The 26,736-nt window shown below is 37.1% G+C and overlaps 1 protein-coding gene across 1 annotated transcript in view; it reads right to left on the bottom strand.

Annotated features, from left to right (window-relative positions):
• The window catches only part of LOC145662597 (5'-3' exonuclease PLD3-like), a 283,939-nt gene extending 278,719 nt beyond the window's left edge, over nucleotides 1-5,220 (bottom strand). Inside the window, exon 1 of the mRNA XM_081728311.1 lies at nucleotides 4,874-5,220. Within this exon, the coding sequence (XP_081584437.1) occupies nucleotides 4,874-5,164 (291 nt within the window). The 5' untranslated portion in view covers nucleotides 5,165-5,220. The remainder of the gene's footprint in view (nucleotides 1-4,873) is intronic.
• Between the last annotated feature and the right edge of the window lie 21,516 nt (nucleotides 5,221-26,736).

The raw sequence follows: 26,736 nt of genomic DNA, 5'->3' as shown, positions 1-26,736 counted from the left end.
TGTGTAGGACGTCAAATCTTTACAAATCAAACTAAGTCAATAATTCACAACGAATTAACTGAAAGAGAAATCATACTTTAGCGCCTCTTATACCATGTTGTGGTTGCGCTGCTTTAAAAGTTCAATATAACTTTTCGATATAAAATTTATAATGGGAATGCTAATTGCTATTTTTCTTCTGGTTGATTATTTGTGTATGATGCGCTTAGCTTCTTGTTTGTTTCACATAGATACAGACAATAGTTTTTGAGATATGCTAAGTATTGAAGTGGGCATCCTAAATTTTAATTAGCTGTAACTTAATAAACAGAACCTTTGCGAGCCCATGTTATAGCCATTCTTTCTGTTTATTTATTTTCATGATAAATAAATCACCTATATAATTTTGTTCTTGTTAATTGTGGATATCTTGAATACAGTGTAACATGTACAGTTCTGTTTTTGAAAACTAGTTATCCACTTCTCTGTAGAAATTCCTGCACTTAATGCATAAGCACAAGTGAATGAAACAAATCTGAATTTTCTTTAACTCTTTATATCAAGTTTAAACACTAACCTGTCTCACATATGGTTGTTCAAATACAAGAGATGTTGTTGAGCATGTTTCTTGAATAAGATTGTGTGTAATGAAACACGGAAATTTGTATATAATTGAACACCATTAAGGTTCCCACCATGACTTTCCCTGTAACTTTATATATTTAAGGCTTTACTAAGCAGAATATCGACAAAACGAAAACAGAAATACACTATGACTAAATAATATCTTTTGTTCAGGAAGTAGTATGTACTTTCTTTTATAAAAATTTTCCACATATTATTTTAAGGATTGGAAATACATGTAGATGAAAGTAACCTTGTGGCATAGAATGTATATAAGGCACATAACTTAACTGAATATCAACAGCATGAGCCCTAACCTTTTATGTTATTTTTACCTTCGAAAAATGTTATTCATAAGAAAAGGAAGTAACGTCATTATAATTTATCTGATACTTTGCATCAAATTTTCCATTTGTAATCACACTCTTTCGTTTAATGAACGTTTCACTTTGTATGTTTACATACATGTATGCAACTACAAATGTTTCTTTGTAATATTTCTTGTCATTAGTAATTTAGAATATCATACTGTCTACATAAAGGCAAAAGTTCGACCTAGATTTTTCTAAAAAGATTCAATCACGAAAAATAGTATTATAGATCGTACGCGATCAGTGAAACTCATCCAATCCGAGAACTCCGCGCTCTTCTATTACTACCACACACACCTTTAATTCACTTGGTTCCAGATTCCATTTTCGGTGGACAGCCTTGAAATTTGAAGCGAATTACAGTGGTTCGGGTCCATCTTAAACTGTTAGGTCCATATCTCATACAGACTCGTGCTGAAAGGGAGGGATGCTAACAATAATCCAGCCAAATGATCCGATTTTGTTCAATCTTTGTATGGTGATAGATCTAGTCAAGTTTAGTATGCTTATGAAATTTAATGGTGTGCAGACATTTAGTTCTTTAGTTGTAGACCATGAAATATGGGTTTTAACTTAAACCAAATTTTCGCAAATAATAATAATAATAATAATGATGATAATAATAATAATAATAATAATAATAATAATAATAATAATAATAATAATAATAATAATAATAGTAATAGTAATAACTAACTAACTAACTAACTAACTCTATGGCCTATGGAACCCGGAGGTTCAATGCCGCGTTCACAAAAGCTCTCCACTGACTTCTATCCTTAGCTAATTGCATCCAGTTTCTACTTTGTATTCCAATCTCGGCGAGAGCTCCTCCGTGGCTAAGCGGTTTGCGTACGCGCCTTTCGCGTGGGTGTCCCGGGTTCGATTCCCGGCGGGAGCTCATGTGGTTCGGATTCCACGTTAATCAGTAGGTCCACGTCTCATATAGCCTCGCTGCTGAACGGGACGTTAAACTCAAAATCAACTCAACTCCAATCTCGGCGAGATCCATCTTAATATTGTCCTCCCATCTGGTCTTCCAGTCCCGATTGGTCTTCCAGTGAAGAGTTTGAAAGCGTTTCTACTTTCTTCCATTCTAGCTACATGATCCGCCCACCTAAGCCTCCTAGACTTGACGACCCTAATAATGTTTGGTAAACCGTATAAATTATGTAGTTCCTCGTTATGAAGTTTCCGCCATTCTCCATTCTCGCTCCTCTTGGGTCCGAATATTCGTCTCAGGATCTTGTTCTCAAATACTTTCAGTCTATGTTCTTCCCTCAGAGTAAGTGACCATGTTTCGCAGCCATACAAAACAACAGGCATGGTTATCGTTTTGTATATTTTAAGCTTCAAATTCCTCGATAAAATTCGCGACGACAAGAGATTTTGAACCGAATAGAAACACGAATTCCCTGCTTTTAGTCGACATTTAATTTCTTCGTGGATATGAATAATAATAATAATAATAATAATAATAATAATAATAATAATAATAATAATAATAATAATAATAATAATAATAATAATAATAATAATAATAATAATCAAATGCTCTCTATAACAAAAGTCGTATGAAACAAACCTGTTATATTAAAAGACAACTTGAGTGATGACAAACTAAATGCTAAGACAGCTGATTAGCTATGTTCTAAATGGAGTGTGTACTTTTGATAATGCTTTCTTATAAACGTCATTAAGGACGATTTTTTTTTTCGCGACAGGGACACTTACTAAGTAATTTTAATTTTGTATCATCCTCAATATTAATTGTAGTTAACATATGATCTTTTCTTAATAGTGTTGAACTTTAAAAAACATGGTTCATTTCATTACTAATAAGATTATGTGATACCAAGCAGTTCATTTAATAGGTAAGATACACTGGTGAACTTTAAAAAATAACATATATTAAGCGAAAGTCTGTCCAAAACGGAAACAAAATATAATACCATGAGATTCCGCTAAATAAAATTCCGTTATGTAACGTGTATGTTTGTTTGATAGTACTAAGAAGTGTTGCCATAAACTACAGGACAGAAGTAAAGAGTAGCTTCTATTTAGTTTTATTTGATGTAATACCATAACCGTAGATAGATGATAAACGCTTTGGTGAGTGTGGTCGTAGGTTCAAATCCTGTTGGAAATACAACAATACGAATGCAAACTCTAGTCGTGATTCCGATTCTGTTTTAATAGAATACCTCGTTCTTCATATTCTGGGAAAATTAAAAATCTTTTATTTAACTTTCCACGGTTGAGCCCTTTAGGCTAATGGAGATGGACGATTAGTCGAAATGAACAATTACAAAATATAGATGGAATGAGAATATGGGAAGAAAGGGAGAATCCATGGAAATGATGTTCTCCACCATAAACTTACATGGCTTTGGATGGAACTAAGGATCATTTGCACCAGAAGCGAATGTCCTGACAGGCAGCAACTATGCTCCCTTATCGTAATCTTGGTTCTGCTTCAAGACGAAAAGCAAAATTGAATGAATCACAATACCAAAGCGCTACATAAATTTTAAGTAGTAAAATTAATTACACAACACGATTGTTTACTTTTAAGTAAGGTTAATATGACAGTCAAATTAGGAATGCTCTGCGTGTAAAATTTCCTTTGTAAATTTATTATAAATACAAGGTGTAAACCGTTTATTAAAACTTTAATCCCCCATCTTTTCAAACAATTTGAAAGATCCAATCCAAGAATTCCAAAACTTTTAGTCTAACAAATAGGTTAAGAAAAGTAAAAATTTTCTCTAAGATACTACCTTTCGGACACTGTATAAACTATGCCATTTGGCTGCCTATCGAGAACACAAAGCAATTGGTTTAATGGATAAGGAATAACAATTAAGTCGCCAGGAATGAACAAATAAGAGTATTCATTTTGAAAAGTATGCATAATCTAACTATCTTATTTACTTACGGAAGGCATATACATGTACTGTTCTACATTTGATTGTTTGATGAAGATTTTGCGTGTATTCTCAGCCCTGAGGCTGTATGAGACGTGGTACCCAAACAACTGTAACGCGTTCAATATTCTCCGACCAAGAATTGAACCCAGAATCAAGTAGTCCAAAGGTGCGTTCGCACTTAGCCAGTAGACCAGCGGAAGATCTAGATTCCACTTTTGAAAATGACAGAATGGAATAAAAGTGTATCTTTCACTGGGATATTTAAACGCAGGATACAAAATAGATTGAACCCAGAACCAAGTGGTCCAAAGGCGCACCCGTACTAGTCAGTAGACCAGCGGGAAGGACTAAGTTTCACTTTTGAAAAATGACAGAATGGGATAAAAGTGTAGATTTCACTGGAATATTTAAATGCAGGATACAAAATAGATATTTTTAGTTTGAATATTCATTTCTTTACCATCAAAACTAATTATTTTGAAATATATATTACGTAATTTAATGAGTTGGGCTACACTCCCATACAGGAAGTCGACTAAAAGACCATCTGAATTAAAGACGAAATTAACAATCTCAAGATCGACATTTGTTTACAGATATCGAACAAATTTTAAATTATGCGTTCTTGTGATTTGTAAACTACACATCAAACTGACATGATGAAACATTTCTTGAATTCCAAACATACTCCAATACGGTAAGTCGAACTGAAAAATCTTATTACACATGGCTTTTCGTTACTTTTCTTTTCATGCAATGTTATTATATTCATCTGATTTACAATTTATCTGAAAAATTTGCTAGATGAGTTACAGACCAGCTTGTATTACATAGTACGTCATTAAGCAAGAAGTGACTAACAATGTTAGAAAAAGAACTTGTAAAGGAAACACAACGGGGAGATACAATACTTCCAGAACTAAAAATCTACTGTGAAAATGAAGAAGAAGAATAAAAAAAACTACTTACTGGAAGTTTTACATGCTTCTTCGGTCGTTTGGAAACACTGGATGGCCTCCTGTCCTTTAGGCTACTCTTGGGTCTTGCACCGTGTGGAGCGGACAGAGGAAATATCATAAAAAGCTGATCCTGAGCATTGGTCGAAGGCCCAGGGTCTGTCATCTCACCGGGTCCATGAACTAAAATGTGCCACGCTTGAGAACCAATTTGCCACAATCCATCTTGGAGGCTTCGACCACCCTCTTCCATGCTCGCCGAAGAACGTGGTGATGCGAATGGAATACTAATCGAAAAAGGCATCCTTTTTGGAAACGAAACTAGTATTTTTTTCTTTCTTCGAAGAACGAAACTCAAAGAGAATTCATGAAGAGAGGGCTAACAATTCAAAGTAATTTTTAGAGATGCGTTGCGGTTGCATCAGAAATATGTATAATTACTATAATATACGCAAATTGTAAACATATAAACTCATTTCTGGTTTTATTTCTTCAGTAATGTAGAACATTGACACTTCGCTAAAGCAATCAAGTTTCGTAACTTTAAAAAAATCAATATTGAATAGCACGCCTTTCTTAATACTTTATTTCCTCTTAATCACGAAACCACGAGAATTAATAAGCAAAAATTTGAAAAGTTTCAATATTGCAAATAACGAGGCACAAAACTCAATTTTTTCAATTTTTCTTACAGTTACAATAGGACATTACTTGCCAGTCATTAAATAGTTATTATGGATTTGTTTTTATTTTAGAATTTTTTTTAAAAAAAAGAAATAACAATTATCCTTAAACTACCCGCACTAATCTCTCCAGAATAAGCTACAGTTACTAATTCAGAGGTCACTGATTGTATTTTCGCAAAAATATGTGTTTAAATAGCGCGAGTAACATTACCCATTGCTAATACAGTTAACAAATAACTTACGAAAAACTTTTGTCATCTTGATCAGTTTAAACGTGGAGTTTCACTGGCATAAAAGAAAACTATGAAAAGTTTGTTTTCATGACTTGAAAACTTTCTGATACTTTTACATAGTTCTTTTCTAGCATCTACATGTTGCAAATATCATCAGTCTTTCCAGTTTCGTTTCAGTACAATAAAATTTGTTATTCAGACAGCATGTTGATACACGATGCACGTGCTACTACTAAAAGGCATCTGTTATTATTCTGGTAAAAGTTACTTAGCATGTTCCGAAGTTATCTAAAAAAAATGGATTTTTCTTTAAGAAGAAAAGTTTGAAGTAGTTATTCGTTGATCGAACAATCCGCGTACACTCACACTTCTGTAACTTTCACACACAACAGCAAGCGGAACGAACTCGCAAGCAAGGCATGAAACAAGAAGCTCCCCACGGAAGGATACTTTAGTACCCGCCCGGCTCGAGTCGAAGCAACGTTCTGTGTTAGTGCTTTGCGTCTATAGGTGTGTATAACCCATCGATCGAACCACGCCAGCGCAAGAAAAGGCAGACAAACAGGGCGAGGTTCTCTTAAACAAGGGATAAACGAGGGAATAAAGGCCAATCCGTTTGCTACTCTACTCCGGCGCATATGAAGGAAATTCTACTCACCCTACGTTATCTCCACCCAGTTTCAGTAATGTTGCTTCTTTTCAGAAATTCAATTTCTTAACAACAATTTTTCTTTTCTAATGATTAGCGTCGGAGACCGGATAAATACGGAATTTTCAGGAATTTGCAGACAACATTCCACTTAATTCTACTCTGTACACATAGCAAATTGACAACTGGTATTGGTTCTTAATAACAAATGCCCTATTTCCCCGATCTATTATTTCGAGGTAAACATATGCCAATGTTTGTTCAATGTATCTATATATGAGTGCGAAAAAAAAAAAAAAGATTGACCTTGCTTGTCATGTAATGACTTACGAGCTCTTAGTATTGTCTGTCATATATTACGGGACATATTAATTTTCTTTCGTTTCTGTTGTCAGGTGCTGAATACTAACGATAACCGCTAATAGAAGACCAGATGCTGCTGTAACTTTTCGTTTCCTTTGTTGCAGTCTTTGTAATAACGAAATGGCAATCGATCACATCACAAGGAATATTGGAGTATATATGTCTTACAAGTGTCTTTGGTAATTAGTTTTATGTTTCAAAATGAATGCTAATGGAGAATCGGATCATATATGATCGAACTTAAAACTAAATATGTTAGTATGTCATTAGATTCATTGGAGCTTAACATCATTTTTAGCACCAAGACTTTGTAAGACATGTGATTATAATTTGCCATAGAATTGAAACTAGGCTGAATATGAGTTCCGATCGGGAATCAAATTCCAATTTCACACACTAAAGAAGAGAATATTAGATTTTTGTCCACGAGTAAATGAAATCTTTGAGTTTTACGTCCCACGGTTATGCCGGTTAGGCTAAAGGAGACGGTGATGATGAGTAATGAATGAAATGGTGGAATGGAGAAAGTGGGAGGAAACGGGAGAACCTCGAGAAAACCCACGTACACGGTGTTTGTCCACCACAAAGTTCACTTGGCGGGGGCTGCGATCGAACCCGGGACCCCAAGCACCAGAGGTGAACGCTCTACCACTGAGTCACCGCGGCCCCTTTTGGCCACGAGATACCTATATAGAAGTAAACACGATACATTTAAAAAGGATACTCAATTCATTGCATTGAAGAGCCTAGAGCTGTGTGAAGTAATGGTCTTCACTTTCTAGCCTTTGGCGTATACAGGAGGTAGATTCAGAGTCCGCTAGCCTTTAACCCACATGCTACCCTACGTATTGCCCATTTTACAGAGGTTGAGTGAACCTTTGAGTCGCATTGGGACAAGGGTAAAATGAAAAATAAATTCACACTACATCTGGGTTTAACGCGGGCCATCCAGTTGGCAAATAGACCCCTTATTAGCCACAGCAATAATAAGTTAGTAATAAACTACAAAAATAGAATAAAAATAACACCATATTAACAATAGCAAATAACAAGTGGGTTCTTTCGTAGCTAAATGCTTATTGTAACTATCTGTTGATACCAAAAACCACATTCATTAAACCTGTAATTTCATGTTATACAGGACATTTTCGAAATAACTCCGTCAATGTTTGGCAGGTTATTTCTGATACCATAGAGAGACAAAAATATAGACCAACCTGAGGATAGAAATATTCCTTTCCAATCTTTATCCAGCCATTTTGTTTCGTAAAACTCCAAAAAATTGAAATGTAATTTTTGAGTATTACGTCCCACGATTGTGCCGGTTAGGGTAAAGGAGACGGTGATTATGAGAAATGAATGAAATGGTGGAATGAAGAAAGTGGGAGGAAACGGGAGAACCCCGAGGAAACCCACGCACACGGTGTTTGTCCACCACAAAGTTCACTTGGCAGGAGTAAGGTGTGAATCCGGGACCCCATGCACCAGAGGTGAACGCTGTACCACTGAATCACTGTGGCCCCAACTGCAAAAAAAAGCTAGAACTCGGGAACAAAATATCGGATCGAAATCGAGTAAAAGGGAATGTTCATTGCTTTTAGAATTGATGTGCATTTGGATAGGGTACAGGGCAGGTGCAAGGGTAATTCAAAAGAAACTAGGAAATTCCTAGGGTATTTGATCAAAAGTTCAAGATGAAAATAAACAATAATAAAGTATTGGTGCGTTTACGTTTCTAATCTTTACGTTTGATCTTGTGTTTGTTATTTTCAATTTCAGTTACAAGAACAATCCAGTGTTCGACCAAAAAGTTTTCAACTCAAGACTTTATATCAGGAATCATTAATCAAAATAGCGGGACATAGGCAAATTGGGATGAGATAAGATCTGTGCCTTAAATCTAAACTCCTCGAAAGAGGATAAGAAAAAAAACTTTTACTACAGTATATAGTAAGGGGACACCCACATGAGAGGGCCATCAGGTCCGGACCCCCCCTCCCCGCTTCACACACACACACAAGAGAACTTCGTAATCCTACATATACTTATATAGTATTTTCTTAAAATTCTACGTACTTGTTTTACCATGAGAAATGATTTATGTAACATAAAGATCCCATACTGTTTCTTTTCTTATTAAAATAATCTAGTTCTATCATATTTTTTCTCTCTCTGAATATAGGTGGCAGTATTTGTCACTTTTTCGGGTGTAGAATAACACTAGTCCAATACTACGTAGACGTAGTGTCGTGTAGTATTGGACCTCTCCCAATGGAAACTTTCTGGGTGCACGTCTCGTACTATACAGTTTTGTATTTTCAATTTCATTTATTTGCTAACTAGCTTACGTTTTGCAACCACGTTTTCTTTGCTGCTTTCTACTATTTTATGTATCCTAATACATTCGCGGAGATACGGTGGCTGAGAGGTAAAGCCCTAACCTCTTTTGGGTGGGGTCCCTGATTCAATCTCCGGCCGAGTAAGTTTGTGGTGGACAACATCGTGTCCGTGGGTTTTCTCGGGGGTACTTCAGCTTCCTCCCACTTTCTCATTCCACCAACTCTTCCACCATCACTCACTTGCTTTACTCATGGTCTCCTTTAGCCTAAAGGGCATTACGTGGGACGTTAAACTAAATATTTAATTTCATTCCATTTTTTCCTTATACGTTCGTGAATTATGTAAACGTTAGGAATCGTTTAGTGCGAATCTTGTTTCTTTGTTGAAGTCTCGCGTCCGTTCTTAGCACCGAGGTTACATTAGCTGTGGATCTATTGAATTTAAAGCAGAGTAATATGTTCAAAATTTAAAACTTTCCCAACGGGTATCGAACTCGGTGCTACATGCTACTCAATAGTTCAGCAGAGAGATCTTCTTCAGTGAGCTCCTGTATTGATTTATTTTGAATTTAAAATACTTTTCACCGAATGTTTTATAACTAAAGAAATAATTATTGGGACCCAATGAAACAGTCAATTCTAATGTATTTCACTCTTAGGATTTAGAATTTAGATTTCTGGTCTTTCGGGCATCTATGGCCATTTAGCCCGTCTCTAATGAGTGATGATGTCCCTCGGTGAGCACACTATCTAAGGAAAGGAAAGGAAAAAAGGATTGGGAAAGGAAGGAAGCGGCCTGAGGCTTATAAATTGTATACCACTCCGGCATTTTTCTGCTGTGAATGAGGAAAATACAGGAAAACGTCATTCAGGGTAGCTGGCCTGAAAAAACGTTGTACACTTTTTGTACCCAGTTATTTCAGTCTTGTTGAAAAAAATGAAATCTTTAGTTTTACGTCCCACAGTTATGCCGGTTAGGCTAAAGGAGATGGTGATGAATGAAATGGTAGAATGAAGAAAGTGGGAGAAAACGGGAGAACCCCGAGAAAACCCACGAGCACGGTGTTTGTCCCCCACAAAGTCCACACGGCGCGAGCTGGGATCGAACCAGGGACCCCAAGCACCGGAGGTGAACGCTCTACCACCGAGCCACCGCGGTAGAGCGCTTATCTCTAGTGCGTGTGGTCCCTGGTTCGATTACCGGCGAAGTAAGTTTGTGGTGGAAGTTTCTCGGAATACTCTCGTTTCCTCCCTCATTTTCATCCGACCAATTAGTCCATCATTATTTACTTAATCATCCGTCTTCCTTAGCATAAAGGGCATATATAGTAGGCATATACAGTATATATGCCTATAAATAGTAGCATATATATAGGGAACGAGGATGGCGAGGTCCCTATGATAATTCAAACCCCATTAAAACCATAACAGGAAGTATGAGTGTAGTTTAAAAAAAATATATTTTCAAAATTGAAACACATAAAGATGAAAGATCGTTACATCAATTAAATAGTCGTCATTCTAATTTCCTGAGTTCAATTATCTTTTCTCGAACGTGTTTCTCAACTGATCCTCCGAGAGAAAAGAGAAGAAAGACTGCCTACCGGCGTCGGTTGAAGATCATTTGCCTCTACGTCTCTGCCTCAGTGATCTATCAGACAATTTAAAGGCATCACACTTGACAGACCTGTAATAGATATTGGTATCAGAGAAGCCAGCCTGGGATTAACATATGTTGCAATAAGTAGATGCAAAACATTATCCGACATCACGTTCAACCCAATATTCACTGAACTCAGATAAAAAAAAAAAAATATTTACATGCACTTCTACAGCGTCGGAAATATGAAGAAAGTTTAAGATTTCAATCCCTGATATCCGACTGATAGATATGAGTTCTGATGAGAAACATCGAGACAAACACCCTCAAAACCAAGAAAAATACAGAACAAAACATTGACTACGACCCGTAGAAATGTTAAACTAATTGAGGAAAATGTAGACATAAGAATGTCTATTAAAAATGGATATTAGTAATGAATATAACGCCGAAACACATAAATTAGTACAATATTTCTACTCTTACCTAGAAAAAGCCGGCATCCGCACAACACGCCGAACAACTACTCAATATAACTCAATCCTCACAGCAATTACATCTGCCAGAGACTTCAACTTTTATGGTGATGTCCTATATGATATAAGGGTGGTGGCTTCTTCAATTTTAGAGGTCCTGGATTCTGGATCCAACCCGGGACGTGTCAACTTCTGTGATCGACATTTATTTTATATGTTGAATGGACACATAAACGATAATCGACATTCGAATAATTGGCTGACCATTTTCACTCTGTCCTATAATATTTATTCTGTCTTTGACGAAGTTTTGCTGATGAAGCTGTACAATGTTTCGATATTCGAGTACGGTGACATACATCAATATTGTGAGGAAAGGATGCTTCAGTCGAGTTGATCTTCCCTTATACCGATGATGGACACTTTTATTTAAATTTTTGGGATCAACGACATGATAGAGTGAGAATAATCGACTCCTTTGGCATAACACACACATCGAAAGATTGAAGCACTAATTTACAAATGTTACCACAGAGCAAGAACTGAAATATCTGTCCCTCAACTCAGTGAGCTCTTACACAAACGCAATAGATTGTGGGATATATTGTGTATTTTTCGCAACTTTTTTTAGCTACTGGTCGCGAAACACCTATCTTACTAAATGATAACCAGATGTATCAGTATCGTCTTCAAATAATGACACAAATTTGAAGTGATACAACTGTTAACGTGATGCTTTTATATTCCTTAGTGAATGTATATATTTGTTAATTTGAAAATCATTCGTTGTCTTCATGTTATTGTAAACTGTTATTAATATTTGGCACTAAATAAAAAAAAAAAAACCTTTTCAAACACAAATAGTGATGTCCTAGAAAAAATAATTTTTCTACTCTTGAATATGACCCATGAGTGTTTGTATTTGTGGTGGTAAGTGTGCGTCTTCTCCTTACACACATCCTTTTTAAGGTCACTGTAACGTATAGGTCTCTTTCTATGGATTTTAGAAAATTTTTCAACAATTTGACCCTTTGACCTTGAGAGTGACCCTAAATGGATTGTTGGTTATAGGATCTCGGTATTGACTTAAGGTACGTATATACCAAATCTGAACCCCCCTAGCTGTTATAGACAAAAAGTTATCTTGTTTACAGAGAATCGTATTTCACCCTATTTGCGAATTAGTATAGCTCGTACCTCGCCATATACAGATGGTGATCAGAAAAATGGAAACACCTGAACGAAATTGCAACTTACCGATTAATATGGAGTCGGGTCACCTTTCGCCTTCAGAACAGCCTTGATGCGACGTGGGATGGAGTCATAGAGGTCGTGAATGGTAGCAAGTGGAATTTTACACCATTCCTCGTGCAGGGCATCGGCCAGTTCTGTGAGAGAGGATGGAGGTGGAAATCGTCGCCGGAGTCGTGTTTCCAAGACGGACCACAGATGTTCAATTATGTTGAGATCTGGGGATTGGGCGGGCCAGGGAAGGTGTTGAACTTCATCCCGATGTTCCTCAAACCACGCTGCAACAACGCCAGCTATGTGAATGGGTGCATTATCATCCTGGAAGATGGTATCATTGTCCGGGAACAACATCCGGACCATAGGATGCAAGTGGTCTCCTGAAATTGCGACATAATCGTTGGCAGTGATTCGTCCGCTAAGTGTGACCACAGGACCCAAAGAAAACCATGATATTGCGGCCCACAGCATCACCGAGCCGCCGCCATGTTTCACAGTTGGGCGGAGACACTGCAGATCATAAGCTTCTTTGGGCGTTCTTCACACATAAACACGGCCCGTGGTTGGGAATAGGGTGAAGGATGACTCATCCGACCATATACGTTTCCAGTCCTCAACGGTCCAAGTTGCATGGTCGCGGCACCATTTGCGGCGTGCGAAAGCGTTATGGTCCCTGATGAGCGGTTTGGCCCGTGTAACACGACCCCGTAAGTTCATGTCATGTAATTCGCGGCGGATTGTGATTGTCGAAACAGTGTGGGGGAGGTGCTGATTGAGTTCCTCTGTCACTTCCTTCGCAGTGGCACGACGGTTCTGCGTGACAATGCGCTTTAATACCCGGCGTGACCTGTCACTCATGATTTTCTTCCGCCCACTGTTCCGGTTCCCCGATGTCGTTTTCCCGTGTGTTGTGTAGGCCGTCATCACCTTCGACACTGTCCCACGCGACACACCTAACACAGTAGCCACTGCCGTCACACTCACTCCACATAACCGCGCACCAACAATTTGCCCTCTTTGAAAATCTGAGAGGTCTCTCATTTTACACTACCTCCGTCTGCTGCAGCCACTGGACACTGCTGTTCCACTGCGCCTGACGTAGTATGGAGACCGACCTAACACACCACTACCAGCGGTCCGGCGCTGCGCGCGCCACAACACCACTGCCAACCAGGGCCGTGCTGGGATACTAATGAGGGCGGTGGACAAGTCTACTAAAAGGGCGCCCATACAAACGGGAATATATATATATATATATATATATATAGAGAGAGAGAGAGAGAGAGAGAGAGCGAGGGAGAGAGAGACTTTGAAAGAAAGTATGGGTGCCATTTTATATCAAAATCACCATCAAATTTGTTTTACGTTAGTATTAACGTAAATAGCTAACCTCGAATCAAAATTCTCTTTACTACAGAAAAACTTTTTAATTCCTGTAATAACATTTCTGTCAAATAAAAAGAAGCTAAATGTATCAACAACTTAATATAGCACGCCTATGGACGCAGGAGACTCATTGCCGCGTTTACGAAAGCTCTCCATTGATTTCTGTCTCTAGAAAACTGAACCCAGTTTCTACTTTATATTTCAATCTCTGCGAGAACCATTTTAATATTGTCCTCCCATCTGCGCCTCGGTCTTCCTAACGGTCATTTTCCTATTTGGATTTCCAGTTACAACTTCGAAAGCGTTTCTAATTTCTTCCATTCTGGCTACATAACCTGACCATTTGAGCCTCCTAGATTTGATGACCCTAACAATGTTTGGTAACGGTATAAAATTATGCAGTTCCTCCTTATGAAGTTTCCGCCTTTCCCCATTCCCGTTCCTTTTGGAGTTCGAATATTGGTTTAAAAATCTTGTTTTCTTAAGACTGGTTTAAGAACACTTTCAGTCTGTGATTTTCCCTCAGTCAGTGACCATGTTTCGCAACCATACAGCACAACAGGCATGATTATCGTTTTATATTTTGAGCTGCAATTCCTCAACAGAATTAGCGACGACAAAAGATTTTTAACTGAATAATTGCACGAAATCCCTGCTTTCAGTTGACATCAATTTTTTTAGTGATTATGGTTTTGGTCTGTTAATAATGATCCTAGATATTTGAAAGTATCCACTTTGTCGAAAGAAAATATTATTTGGTACTTTAACGCATCCATAAAATGCAGTATTACGATCTCGACAAACTTCCATTTATTTAGTTTTCTCTGCATTTACTTTTAAGGCTATATCCCTGGAAGCGTTTAATAAGATTTCTGCATTCCTTTCTATTATTCTATCATTACCTATTAAACTTACATCATCAGCATACGCCATAACCTGGCAAATACAATTCAGTTCTAGGACCTGATTGCTGTCTTTGATTTTCCTTATCGTGTTCTCCAGAACAAAGTTAAATAATAATGACGACAACGCATCTCCTTGTTTCAGGTCATTCTCAACGTAAAAGCTCGTGAACAAGAATTTCTCTATTCGAACCTTACTTTAGGATTCATTTAAACATGTCTTAATTAATCTACCTTTTTCGGTATTGCAAATTCTGTAAGCATATTGTACAATGTTTCCCTCCTACCAGAGTCTAAAGTTAATAATTGATGTGCCAGGATGTTGTATTCTCTCATTTCTTTTCAAGTATTAGTCGAATGGTAAATATCTGGTCGATAGTTGATCGATTTTACCTAAATCCGTTCTGATAATCTCCAATAATTTCATCTGTGTATAGAGTCAATCTTGCTAATACAATGTTTAAGAGGATTTATTGGATGTTGACAGAAGAGAAATGCTTTGATAATTATTAAATCTGTTTTGTTGCTTTTCTTCTGAACTGGAACAATGATTGATTCTCTTCACCCTTGTGGTAATTCCTCCTTGTTCCAGATAATGAGAATGAGTTTGTGCATCTTGCTCTACAATTTTTCCCCTCCAGCTAAAATTAAATCAACCAGAATTTCATCTACACCCGGAGATGTGTGTTTAAATTTTTTAAATAGCGATTTCTATGTCTGGTTAGGTTCTGGAATATACGGTTGCTGCATGCATTTCACTTTATCCACGCGCATTAGTTTTTGGCTATGTGTTAAGCAAATCGTCAAAGAAACCTTTCCATCTATTTAAGTTGCTATGTGTATCAGTGAGAACTGTTCCTTTAGGTTTCTTTAATATATAAGCACGAAGTTGATAGCGTTTCTTAAGTTCGTTGATGCATTTATACATATCCCGAATGTTTTGTTATCACTATTATCTATTGTTATCACTATTATCTATTGTTATCACTATTATTTCAAAAGTCGCGTTTCTTTGTTCTAAAAGTTTTAGAAGTTTTCTGTCAGATGACAATGACATTTTATGTAGTTATTTCGTTCGGATTTTGTTTTCTCTTCTCTGCTACTTTAGTACGTTCCAGGTTTGTTCCTACGTATTTCTGCATGCTCCAATATTTCGTTTGCTGAAATTTTAATGTTATCTTAAACACTAGTGCACTCCGAACCTTCTAAAACCGAGAATCTATTTGACACTTCAATCTGGCTCCCCTCTCACCTGACTCTCCTCTATTTTTTTAAAAAAATAAACCGCTCCGTTTTCAGATATTGAATATTTTATTTATTCTACGATAGTCTCTCTCTTACTATCACAATCAACTCCTCTGAACGACGGAACATCAGTTGTGCTATACTGTTCTTTTCTGTCTACTAAAACATGATCAGTTTGAATATGTGTTTTTTCATCTGATGAAGTCCAAGTATATTTATGAATGTCGCGATGTTGGAATTTTGTAATCTTCACAATAAGGTTTCTGGATATTTACAGTTCACGAGTCTAACGCCGTTGTCACAACCTTCCTTATGGAAACATTTATTCCCTATAATCGGTTTGAAAATACCCTCTGGTCCTACACTGAGAAAAATCCATTATCCGGACAGCGGTATATTGTACAAATACAAGGATTCGTTATGTTTACTAAGGAAATCTGTACGGAGCGTACTTTATCCATATACTACACAGGTACTGCCTTTTACCCGCTTAGATATTACATCATTTCGCTGCAGGATGTCTGACATCTAACAATCTTCTGTATTTTACATACATATACGTATGTTAAGTACTTCAGTTATACGTTATATACGTCCATCTGTACGTGAGATCCAGACCGCCTATAGACACTCTTTCTTTCGCCATGGCTGACGTCATTGAACTAGCGTCTTTTGCTTGCGAAACGAGGTTGTTACAATCGGAAAAGAAGAGAGGAAGGAAACAAAAACATGGGTAAGTGCACTAGTTAACTATTACTTTAGTTAAATATTCCATTAATTATATATTCTTTTAGTGTAACTTGCTTTAGTATAGTACTAAGTAAGTAATATAGTTTATGACTACAACTCGTTAATGATTGAGGAGAATGGAATGGGTGAATCTGAATTTTGAGAAATCTTTGAATATTAATGTTTTGAAACATTTTACGTTACAAGGGAGCAAAATGAATGTTATGTGTTTATTCATTCCGTTTTATATGTGACGATTTATTACGTGGTGCAGAGTTACTACAGGACTGCTTAACATAATTGCTAAGAAACCGTTTTCAGCGCGAAAATTCCCTTGTGTAGTGAAGATTTAGGCTTTAGGTCTCTGGGCTTTCGGCATCAATGGCCTTGTTAGCCCGTCACATATGAGGGATGACGTCCCTCGATGAGCACACTATCCGGGTAAAGGAAGGGAAGAAAGGATTTGGGAAGGAAGAAAACGGCCTGGGACCTATATGTTAGGTACCACTCCGGCATTTTCCTGCTGTGAATGAGGAAAACCCAAGGAAATCTCATTCAGGATGGCTGGACTTAAAATCTTTTGATACTTTTTCGACTGAGGAAATCGATCCCCAACGGGATCGAACCCGGGACCGTTCGCACCGAAGGCGAGAGCGTTAGCAACTACGCTACGCGGGGCCACTTGTGTAGTCTAGAAAACTCATTTTTATTAGGATATTTGCATTTTTTTTTTTTTTACTTTTAGTTTAACGCCCCATGATTGTACATAAACGTAAGTGAGAAGGTGACGATGAGATACATGATAATGGTGGAATCAAGAAAATGTAAGGAAACTGGAAAGTCTTAAGAATAACCACACCTACAGTGTTCACCAAAAGGCTATTTGTCGGGAGCAGGAATCGAACCAGGGACCTAACAGGTCAGAGGTAAGCGCTCTACTACAGAGCTTTCTTTTGTTTAAAGAACTTGTTTACATTGAAATATATATATTTGACGAAGATATTGATATATTTTACAGCCTCACTGAAATTTAAAAAAAAAGTAGTCAGGGAGAGCTTACTTGTCAGGTTTTTATTTTTTAAATTTAATTTGATTTGATTTCTATTTATTTATTTTTGCTTGTTATGTTCCCTAGTTAATTAATGTTTGGGTTACTGAGAATTAAAACCTTTTTAGTATTATTGTTATGGCATCACTTTGGAACCAAAAAGTTTGATTTTTTTTTCTTGTGTTTTCATATAGGAAGTTGGTAAGTTTGTGCCTTAGCATTGGTTTGGTTTCTACTGTAGAACGTAATTGAAGGTCATGTTGAGTTGAGTCTTGGCGGGTTTGAGTTCGTGAAGTGTCAGGCACTGATTGTGCCCCTGTCTTCTGTCTGTGATGTTTCCTGGTTTTGGGCAGTGACGTATTTATGTTGAGGAGTACCAACGCAGGCCGCGTAACTACAAGACAGCTTCAACAGCTCTACGAGTGCCAGGCGTTTGAATTTCACCCTTCGTTCCGGCGTGACTAATGCAGTATAGTACTAGGTTCAAATTCTATGGCTGGTAAAAACGGTATGGTAAGAAACACAACGTAATAGTTATTAGTTTAATTAGTGTTTCTTCATAGTATTGTTTCACTATTTCTAGAAGGAATTAACTATTAACGAAGTAATGAATAAGCAAAAACACACTTTGATTGACGTTTACGATTTCTCATACTCCATTGAGGATGTTTTGATCCTCAGTTGCGCAAACATCCAGTGTGCGTTTTTTTTTTTAATTTTTTGTTGCTTACACTGCCTTACAGATGAGGGTTATAGTTAAGGAGCCGTACTTCCCATTTAGGGAAGGACGAGAAACGCCATACTTTCAGGAATTATTCATTGACTATCTAGGACAGCGTTTCCCAACCGGTGCGCCGCGGCACACTGGTGTGCCGTGAATGGGCCGCTAGTGTGCCGCGAGGAAGTCGAAGCAAATTATTAATTCTATAGCAATCAAATTGCAAGACGAAGGAAAAATGTATATTTTTATTTCACATTACTATGAACCTCTACTATGAATCTACAACTTTAAGTTTCATACCGTGTTACTTTTCTGTACATTTTTAATGTTGAAAATATATATTGGTTATCATTGTTGTGACTATTATTGCTTCTTTATTGTTGCAGACTATTTTGTAACTTGAAAATTTAAAATAACATTCAATCCTTTCGACAAATTAAATACATTTGTATTTTAAAAGTAAAAAAGATTTGTTTGTTCGTTCGTTATTTAGTGATCTTACTTCTTAGTGAAAGGTTGGATACAGTTTTCGAACAAGAAAGCTTAGTTTTAAAAACCTGAGTCCAATATTTCATTGCAATTGTTTTATATTTTTAAATTAGAATGAAAAATAAGCATAATAATTTACCACGGGGAAAAAAACAGTGATTGAGCTTTCTTCTCTGTGAGAAGGAGATCAATAATCGCAGAAAAAATACTAGTTTTATATTTACAAATAATAATATCTATGAGTGCGCCGCGAGAATTCAAGTTACATCCGTAGTGTGCCGCAAGTTGAAAAAGGTTAGGAAACGCTGATCTAGGATGTTAAAAAGCAGGTAATAGACTGAGTTCTTGCCCTTGTACTTAGGGTGTTTAGGTAGTGCAACAATAAGATGTATCCTCGTGCACGGGAGATGAGAAGTAGCTGTTCTTAACTATTACCCAGATGGGTTCCCTCGTGGCTAAGTGGTTAGTGTACACGCCTTTGGCGTGGGACACCCGGGTTCGATTCCCGGCCGGAGCTTATGTGGTTCGGATTTCACGTTAATCTGTAAGTCCATGTCTCATACAGCCTTGCTGCTGAAAGGAACGTTAAAATCAACTCAGCACTGCTTTACAGATGCAATTGTTCGATTCCGAGTTCGAATGAAGCTTTTTACGGGCTTTTTACGGTGACTTTTATATATACAATCCAAGCATTTTAGTTATCAGTCAGTGATGTAATATATATATACAGTAATATATACTGTAATATATATATATACAGTATATATATATATTACAAAATTGAAAGTGACTAAGTTTATGACTCTCAATCTCTTAGGGCCGCGGTGGCTCAATGGTAGAGCGTTCACCTCTGGTGCTTGGGGTCCCGGGTTCGATCCCAGCTCCCGCCAAGTGAACTTTGTGGTGAACAAACACCGCATGCGTGGGTTTCCTCGGGATTTTCCCGTTTCCTCCCACTTTCTTCATTCCACCATTTCATTCATTGCTCATCATCACCGTCTCCTTTAGCCTAACCGGCATAACCGTGAGACATAAAACTCAAAGATTTCATTTCATTTTCATTTCCATTGTAGCTCTCCCCGCAACCAGTGTTGCCAAACTGTTGACAATAAGTTTGCGAAACGAGAGGTGGCGACTCGAATTTTGGGTGAAAAGTCGCTATAAAAAATAATCGAGAAATTCATTGTCTATAAGCATTGTTTTAAAGTTGTAGATGTAAACTAAACAATATGTTCTACTCACTGCCGCAAATCCCGGGGGGGGGGGATGACGGATACATGTCCCCTCCAATCTTGGAACTGAGGGGCAGTTTTCCCCAATAATCCGATTTGAAATGTGTTTTTTGGGAGAAATTTGATGATTTTTGTCCAATTGCTACAAAGGAACGTGAGATAAAATAGACGTCTCCCAGAATAAGCCTCAAATCTGCAGCTTCCCAATGCTGAAGACAACTCTGATACTCCACAACATTGTTTTTCAACTTCATAACTATTTTGGACATCGCAAAATAAAAAGTATGGTAACGGTCTTACCCTTCCCCCCCAATGTTGAAGACAGATTTGCGCCGCTGGTTCTACTCACATCTTTGTAAACAGGGCGCAACCAATCCTTGAATTCAGGGATCATTTCAGATTGTTTCGGGTACTTTTGTTCATATTGTGGAGTCAAAATAGTTCCGAAATAATTAACACTACAGTACTTACGTTAAGCAATTTTTTGTAAAAGAAAAACTGCAGAATAATTAAAAGACCCCAAAGAACAAATATAACAAACATCCACATCGCCTTTATTCACGCATTTATAGCTAATCTTTTTGCTATCGGTAAAGATGTATTACGTGTGTCTCTCAACGGAAACTGCGAACTAAAGGACATCAAGTTTGTAGTTCTTCTTCGTTAGAGGACAAGGGCAACATAACAATGCAGGATTGTGGGCCAGTGGGTACGCTGTATTTCCAAACTCTTCATCACTTGCGCTGATTAAAACAAACAAACAGAAAAAAGAACAAACAGAAGCATTATTAGTTCAAAAACTGTTTTGAACTAATAATGCTTCTCTACAGATGAAAATTTTGTTTGCAGCAAAAAGTCGCTAAATGTATAAGTAGCTGAATCGTCATTTAAAAATCACCCATAAAAGTCTCCAATCGGAAAAATTATTCGTAGGGCGACCATACGTCCCGTTTTGACCGGGACAGTCCCGTTTTAGGGGCGTTTCCCGGCCTTCCCGTCAGTAGATGGAAAAAAGTAGTATTCGTCCCATTTTATGTAAATGAAAGAAGTAAATAACAAACCCAGTACCTTTACTCCTTTTAAAAGTATTAATAACAACAAAGAGGCAAAAATTGAACTGAAATTCCCTATATTAAACATACTCTATAGTTCGTAGTACTGCTCGAAAGACAGCAGAGATTTAGCAGTTGGTTGTGTGTTGAACAAACTTCAACGTGTCTTTTCTTTTTCATAAGTACCCGCTCAGTAACAAAGAGAGAGAGAGGGGGAACTCTGATATCAAGGCACTGATAAATGAAATGAAATGAAATTTTTGAGTTTTACGTCCCACGGTTATGCCGATTAGGCTAAAGGAGACGGTGATGATGAGAGATGAATGAAATGGTGGAATGAAGAAAGTGGGAGGAAACGGGAGAACCCCGAGAAAACCCACGCACACGGTGTTTGTACACCACAAAGTTCACTTGGCGGGAGCAGGGTTTGAACCCGGAACCCCAAGCACCAGAGGTGAACGCTCTACCACTGAGCCACCGCGGCCCCAAGGCACTGGTAAGAACAAAGGTAGATCTAAAAGCCAGAACCTATCCCGTTTTTAACTGAAAATTTTATGGTCACCCTACGCTATCGTTGAGGTCGAATTCCCCTGATTTAGTGACTTTTCCCAAAATTGGCAACATTGACCCCCACCGAACAACACCAAGTCATCTGTAGCCTAGCAAGCATAATAGTGGGACGTAAAACTTAAAGATTTTATTTCATTTCGAACAACACCCCCAGAAACCTACTGTTATACCATTCCCAAAACACCCTTTTGTACAATTCTCCCTATTCGAAAAAAATTGTAAATAGCAGGGTTCATACATAAATATGGAACTCAATTTCCCTGAATTTTCCAGGTTTTCCAGGTATTAATTTTGCAATTTCCAGGTCTAGTGGAAGAAACTAATAATACGAGAAGACATAAATTTTAAGAATACTATATTTATATATTTGAGAATGGCCACCCTTCTCCCCAATGAACGATTGCAATTAAATATTGAGTCACAAGAAAATAAATAATCAAAACAAATAAAATTTAAGTTGAAAAATATTAAGTTGAGAAGCCTACTAAGGGAATTAATTAAACACTTTTGTTCCATACTTGAATACATTCAAAATATATAAAAATATTGGGTTGGGAAAGAAAAAAGGGCCCGCGAGATTTTAACTGATTCTTGTAGTACTCGACGACAGAAATCGATTACTGAAAGAATTTTCAAAATCGGCGCAGGCAAATATGGAGAAAATCATATTTTCATGTACCTGTTCAAAATGGGGAAGGAAAAAGGGCCCGCGAGATTTTAACTGATTCTTGTAGTACTCAACGAGAGAAATCGACTAGTGAGGGAATTTTCAAAATCGGCGCAGGCAAGCATGAAGAAAAACCCATTTTCATGTACCGGATCAAAATGGGGAAGAAAAAAGGGCCGCGAAATTTTAACTGATTCTTGTAGTACTCAACGAGAGAAATCGACTAGTGAAGAAATTTTCAAAATCGGCGCAGGCAAGCATGAAGAAAATGGCATTTTCATGTACCGGTTCAAAATGGGGAAGGAAAAAGGGCCCGCGAGTTTGAACCGTTACGATGTATGTTCACGAATGTGCTCGTCTTCTGAAATTTAGTTAATTACTGTAGCACTGAAACATGTGACACAGAGTCACGTTGTGGATGACTCTGCAATCGGCAACCACTGCACATATACTCCTCCAGTCCCACAGTTTTATTATTTCGATCCATTCCTCACGTGCTAACGGCATGGTTTAACATCTGCAAGAAAGAGGTAAATGTAACGTTCAATTGGCAATAGCTTTTCACCAAATTAAGCTGCATGAAATCTGATTGCATTTTTGACATACTGAGAAAATTCTAGCCCGTGGCCATATGTATCACATATCCCACCAGTTCATAATAAAAATTTTGAACACAAAATTACGGTCGTCCGTGTGATGTACTCCCAAAAGGCCTAATGTGTATCACCCACCTCACATTCAATGAAACCACATCCGTGTAGAATTTAGAAAGGAACTTCTTATGATGTATACAGTATGTCTCAAAAGTTCCCTGACATAGGGTAACTCTGTTATTATCAGAGTTACAGCAAAATGTAAGAGGAAAAATCATATCGAAATATGACGTTTTCAATCTAAAGTGAACACTTTTTTTTTTTTTTCAAAAAAAATCGGACGAGATATTTGTGCTGTATACTCTTTATGCACCCAAATTTAAATGAAAATGCAACGTTGTCATTTACCTGGACCCACAACATAAGTGAATGAAGTTCCTGTTTGAAACGGGGGCTGGCCATCGAAATGTTAGCGCAAAAGAAAGTAACTTCATTCACTTATGTTGTAGGTCCAGGTAAATGGGAACGTTGCATTTTCATTTCACATTAGGCGCATAAAGAGTGTACAGCGCAAACGAGTCATCCGATTTTAAAAATTCCTTCACTTTAGATTGAAAACATCATATTTGGAGATGCTTTCCTCTCCTACATTTTGTTGTAACTCTGATAATAACAGAGTTACCCTATGTCAGGGGACTTTTGAGACACCCTGTATACCTTATTTAATGTATGTTTTATGTCACTATAACTGTAGTATAATTTAGTTTGTTTAAATTTACAATTTAATATAAGTAGATTCGGATTTACATGCGTAGGATTTTGTATGCATCTAACTAATGAATTCTTTTATATTCATGCTTCACTTAGTGACTTGGCTTTGGACTGGAACTGATTATTGTAACCCATTATTGCTTGAGAAGAAACAAGATATCCGAATCTTCATTTGAAGAAATCAAAGGTCTATTGGAAAGCTGGGGATTACAATCATTAATTTCTACATTTCAAGGTGCGTAAATTATATATTCTGTGTTTCTTGTTAAATTACTATTACTATTATTGGGTTTAGAATCAATCAAGCACTTCATGATATTTTATGGGGATCAAGATGGGTGCCGGATAGATAAGTATTTAAGCGTCAGGTTCTTAATTCTTTTCAATTTAATATTTAATCAATGATTATTTTCTCCCTCGTTATTCGGCCAAATCGTATTCCAAGATCATCAATTTTCATTACTCAATTCTGACCGTCAACCTACATAGCATATTCGTAGGACGTAAAACAAAGATTTCCTGTTATTTTTTTTTTGTTTCTATCTCTTTCCTCCATAGCTGTGAAAAATAACGCCTTCAGCATCATAAATTTGTATGCTACTTGCGCCTTCAGTCGTCTACTCTTCGGTGGCTCAGTGGTAGAGCGTTCACCTCCGGTGCAGGGGGTCCCTGGTTCGATCCCAGCTCGCGCCGTGTGGACTTTGTGGTGGACAAACACCGTGCTCGTGGGTTTTCTCGGGGTTCTCCCATTTCCTGCCACTTTCTTTATTCCACCATTTCAATCATTTCTCATTATCACCGTCTCCTTTAGCCTAACCAGCATAACCGTGGGACGTTAAAGATTGCATTTTTTATTAATCTCAGTATTTTATAGTGTATTCTTAAGCTTAAGGTGATGTATAATTAAATTTTGAATTCAGTTAACTTATTTTATTTCTCAGATTGTTTTTAAAATGAATGTACAAACGTTTATTTTCATTCTTGAGTGTTTAAAGTGATGTATAGTTATTAAACATAGTATTTAATATTGTACTCTTAACGTGAAAGTGATATACAGTTAACTTTTGAATTCAGTTAACATTTTTCTTTCTGAAATTGCTTTAAAAAGTATGTAAAAACGTTTCTATTTTCTTTCTTGAGTGCTAAAAGTGATGCAAAGTTATTAAGCTTACTACTTTATATTGTATTCTTAACCCTAAACTGATACACAGTGCGTTTTTGAATAAATTATATCAAGTTATTTGAGTGACGAATACTGGTAGGAAATCCTGACTACTACTGGAACATTTTGATTTTAAGGTGACGACTACTGGTGCAAGGATTTTAAAATATTGTTTTTCCTTCAACGGCTACTCCTTTTTGAATTCTGACTATATGGTCATTATAGGAAGGATCAGTGAGTCCTTCCAACTATGGTACAGCTCCGACAGATTCACGATGCTCAGAGAAGAGACAAAATAGTGTTTTCAACCTTAAAGTGAGAACCATTGGCGTTTTTACCCTGCTATGCAAAAGTAAGTGAGTACTCCAATGGGGTTCCAATGCGGTACCTAATTTCTGCATTTTAGATATTTGGAAATACATGTCTCTAAAATGTAAACAACTGATTTTTTTTTTTAACTGAAAACTGCAACTCGGTAAGCCTTATGGATACCGAGATATGGGAAAATAAAGAGCGATACTATAGGTATGTGGGACTTGCATACTTGACGCTAGAATTCGGAAATTGAATTAAAATATGACTAACGGCTATCAAGATGTTGTCAAATAAAGGGAGGACCAACACAGTTAAGGGGTTTTAGTGTTAGAAGCTAAAATTTCCGAAATCGGTCATAGAAAGTTAATAAACACCAGTAGCAATTTCATCTTAAAGTAATTAGATATCTTCAGGGGGTGTTAGAACATCATGGAGTCTACCAAAATTAAATTTTAAAAGCTTTTGAAAATATAATCTGACATTTGTAAACAATATTTGAAATATGTGTTTACCCAAAACTTCCAGCTAGTACATCTAACATCTGGAGAAACACTGAAATAAAAGCGTATGAGATCTTGAAATTTCGGAAACAATTATTGGTCGCAACAAAATTAAATCAGATGGGTACTTCTATGGGTTAAATGAGTACCTTAGTACAATTTCGATCGAAAATTTAGTTCAGTCCTAGGTTTTCTTCAGGCAATTCCAAGGGTTCATCGAGCTGTGCAAAAGAATGAAAAGTCGCTGTCAATATCTAAGATAGTCGAGAAGATATAAGGAATTATATATTTTATGACGTAAAAATAGATCTTTATGGATTTGTACTTTTGGGTCTTTCCCATAAGAAAAAAATTCAGGAAACTACTGTATATACCTTAATAGACAATTCAATGGACGGGGATACAGTAGCTTAGTGGTAGGGTTTTTAACTAGTCTTCTTTTGCAGAAACTATTGGAGTTTTCACTTATCCCATAGAGATACGATCATACTTAACTCCCTATTTCATTTTAAAATTAAATAAAAGGAAATATTTCAGTGTAGCGACCCACGATTATGCATTTTAGTCTCAGGGAGATTACGATTAAAGCAAGTGAATGTTGTTGACAGAATTGATGGAATGCAAAGGTGGGAGGAGAGGTAGTACCCCTAGAAAACCCACGAATACGATGTCCACTACAAACTGACGGCCGCGGATCGAACCACGAACCCAATACACCAGAGGTAAGCACTCTACCACTAAGCCACCGTGCTCCCGCCCATTTAATTTTCTATTAAGGTATATACGGTTGTTTTCTGAAATTTCTTCTTACAGCAAAGACTCAAAAGTACAAATCCATGTGGGTCTCTATTTTTACGACGTCATAAAATAATTTCTTATATCTCGCTTGCTGTATTAGAT

This window comes from Thermobia domestica, chromosome 10 (genome assembly GCF_964235325.1).
Source record: "Thermobia domestica chromosome 10, izTheDome1.hap1.1, whole genome shotgun sequence".
NCBI lineage: Eukaryota > Metazoa > Arthropoda > Insecta > Zygentoma > Lepismatidae > Thermobia > Thermobia domestica.
The sequence above is the reverse complement of the archived record's forward strand: the minus strand, read 5'-3'. Positions and strand labels throughout refer to the sequence as shown.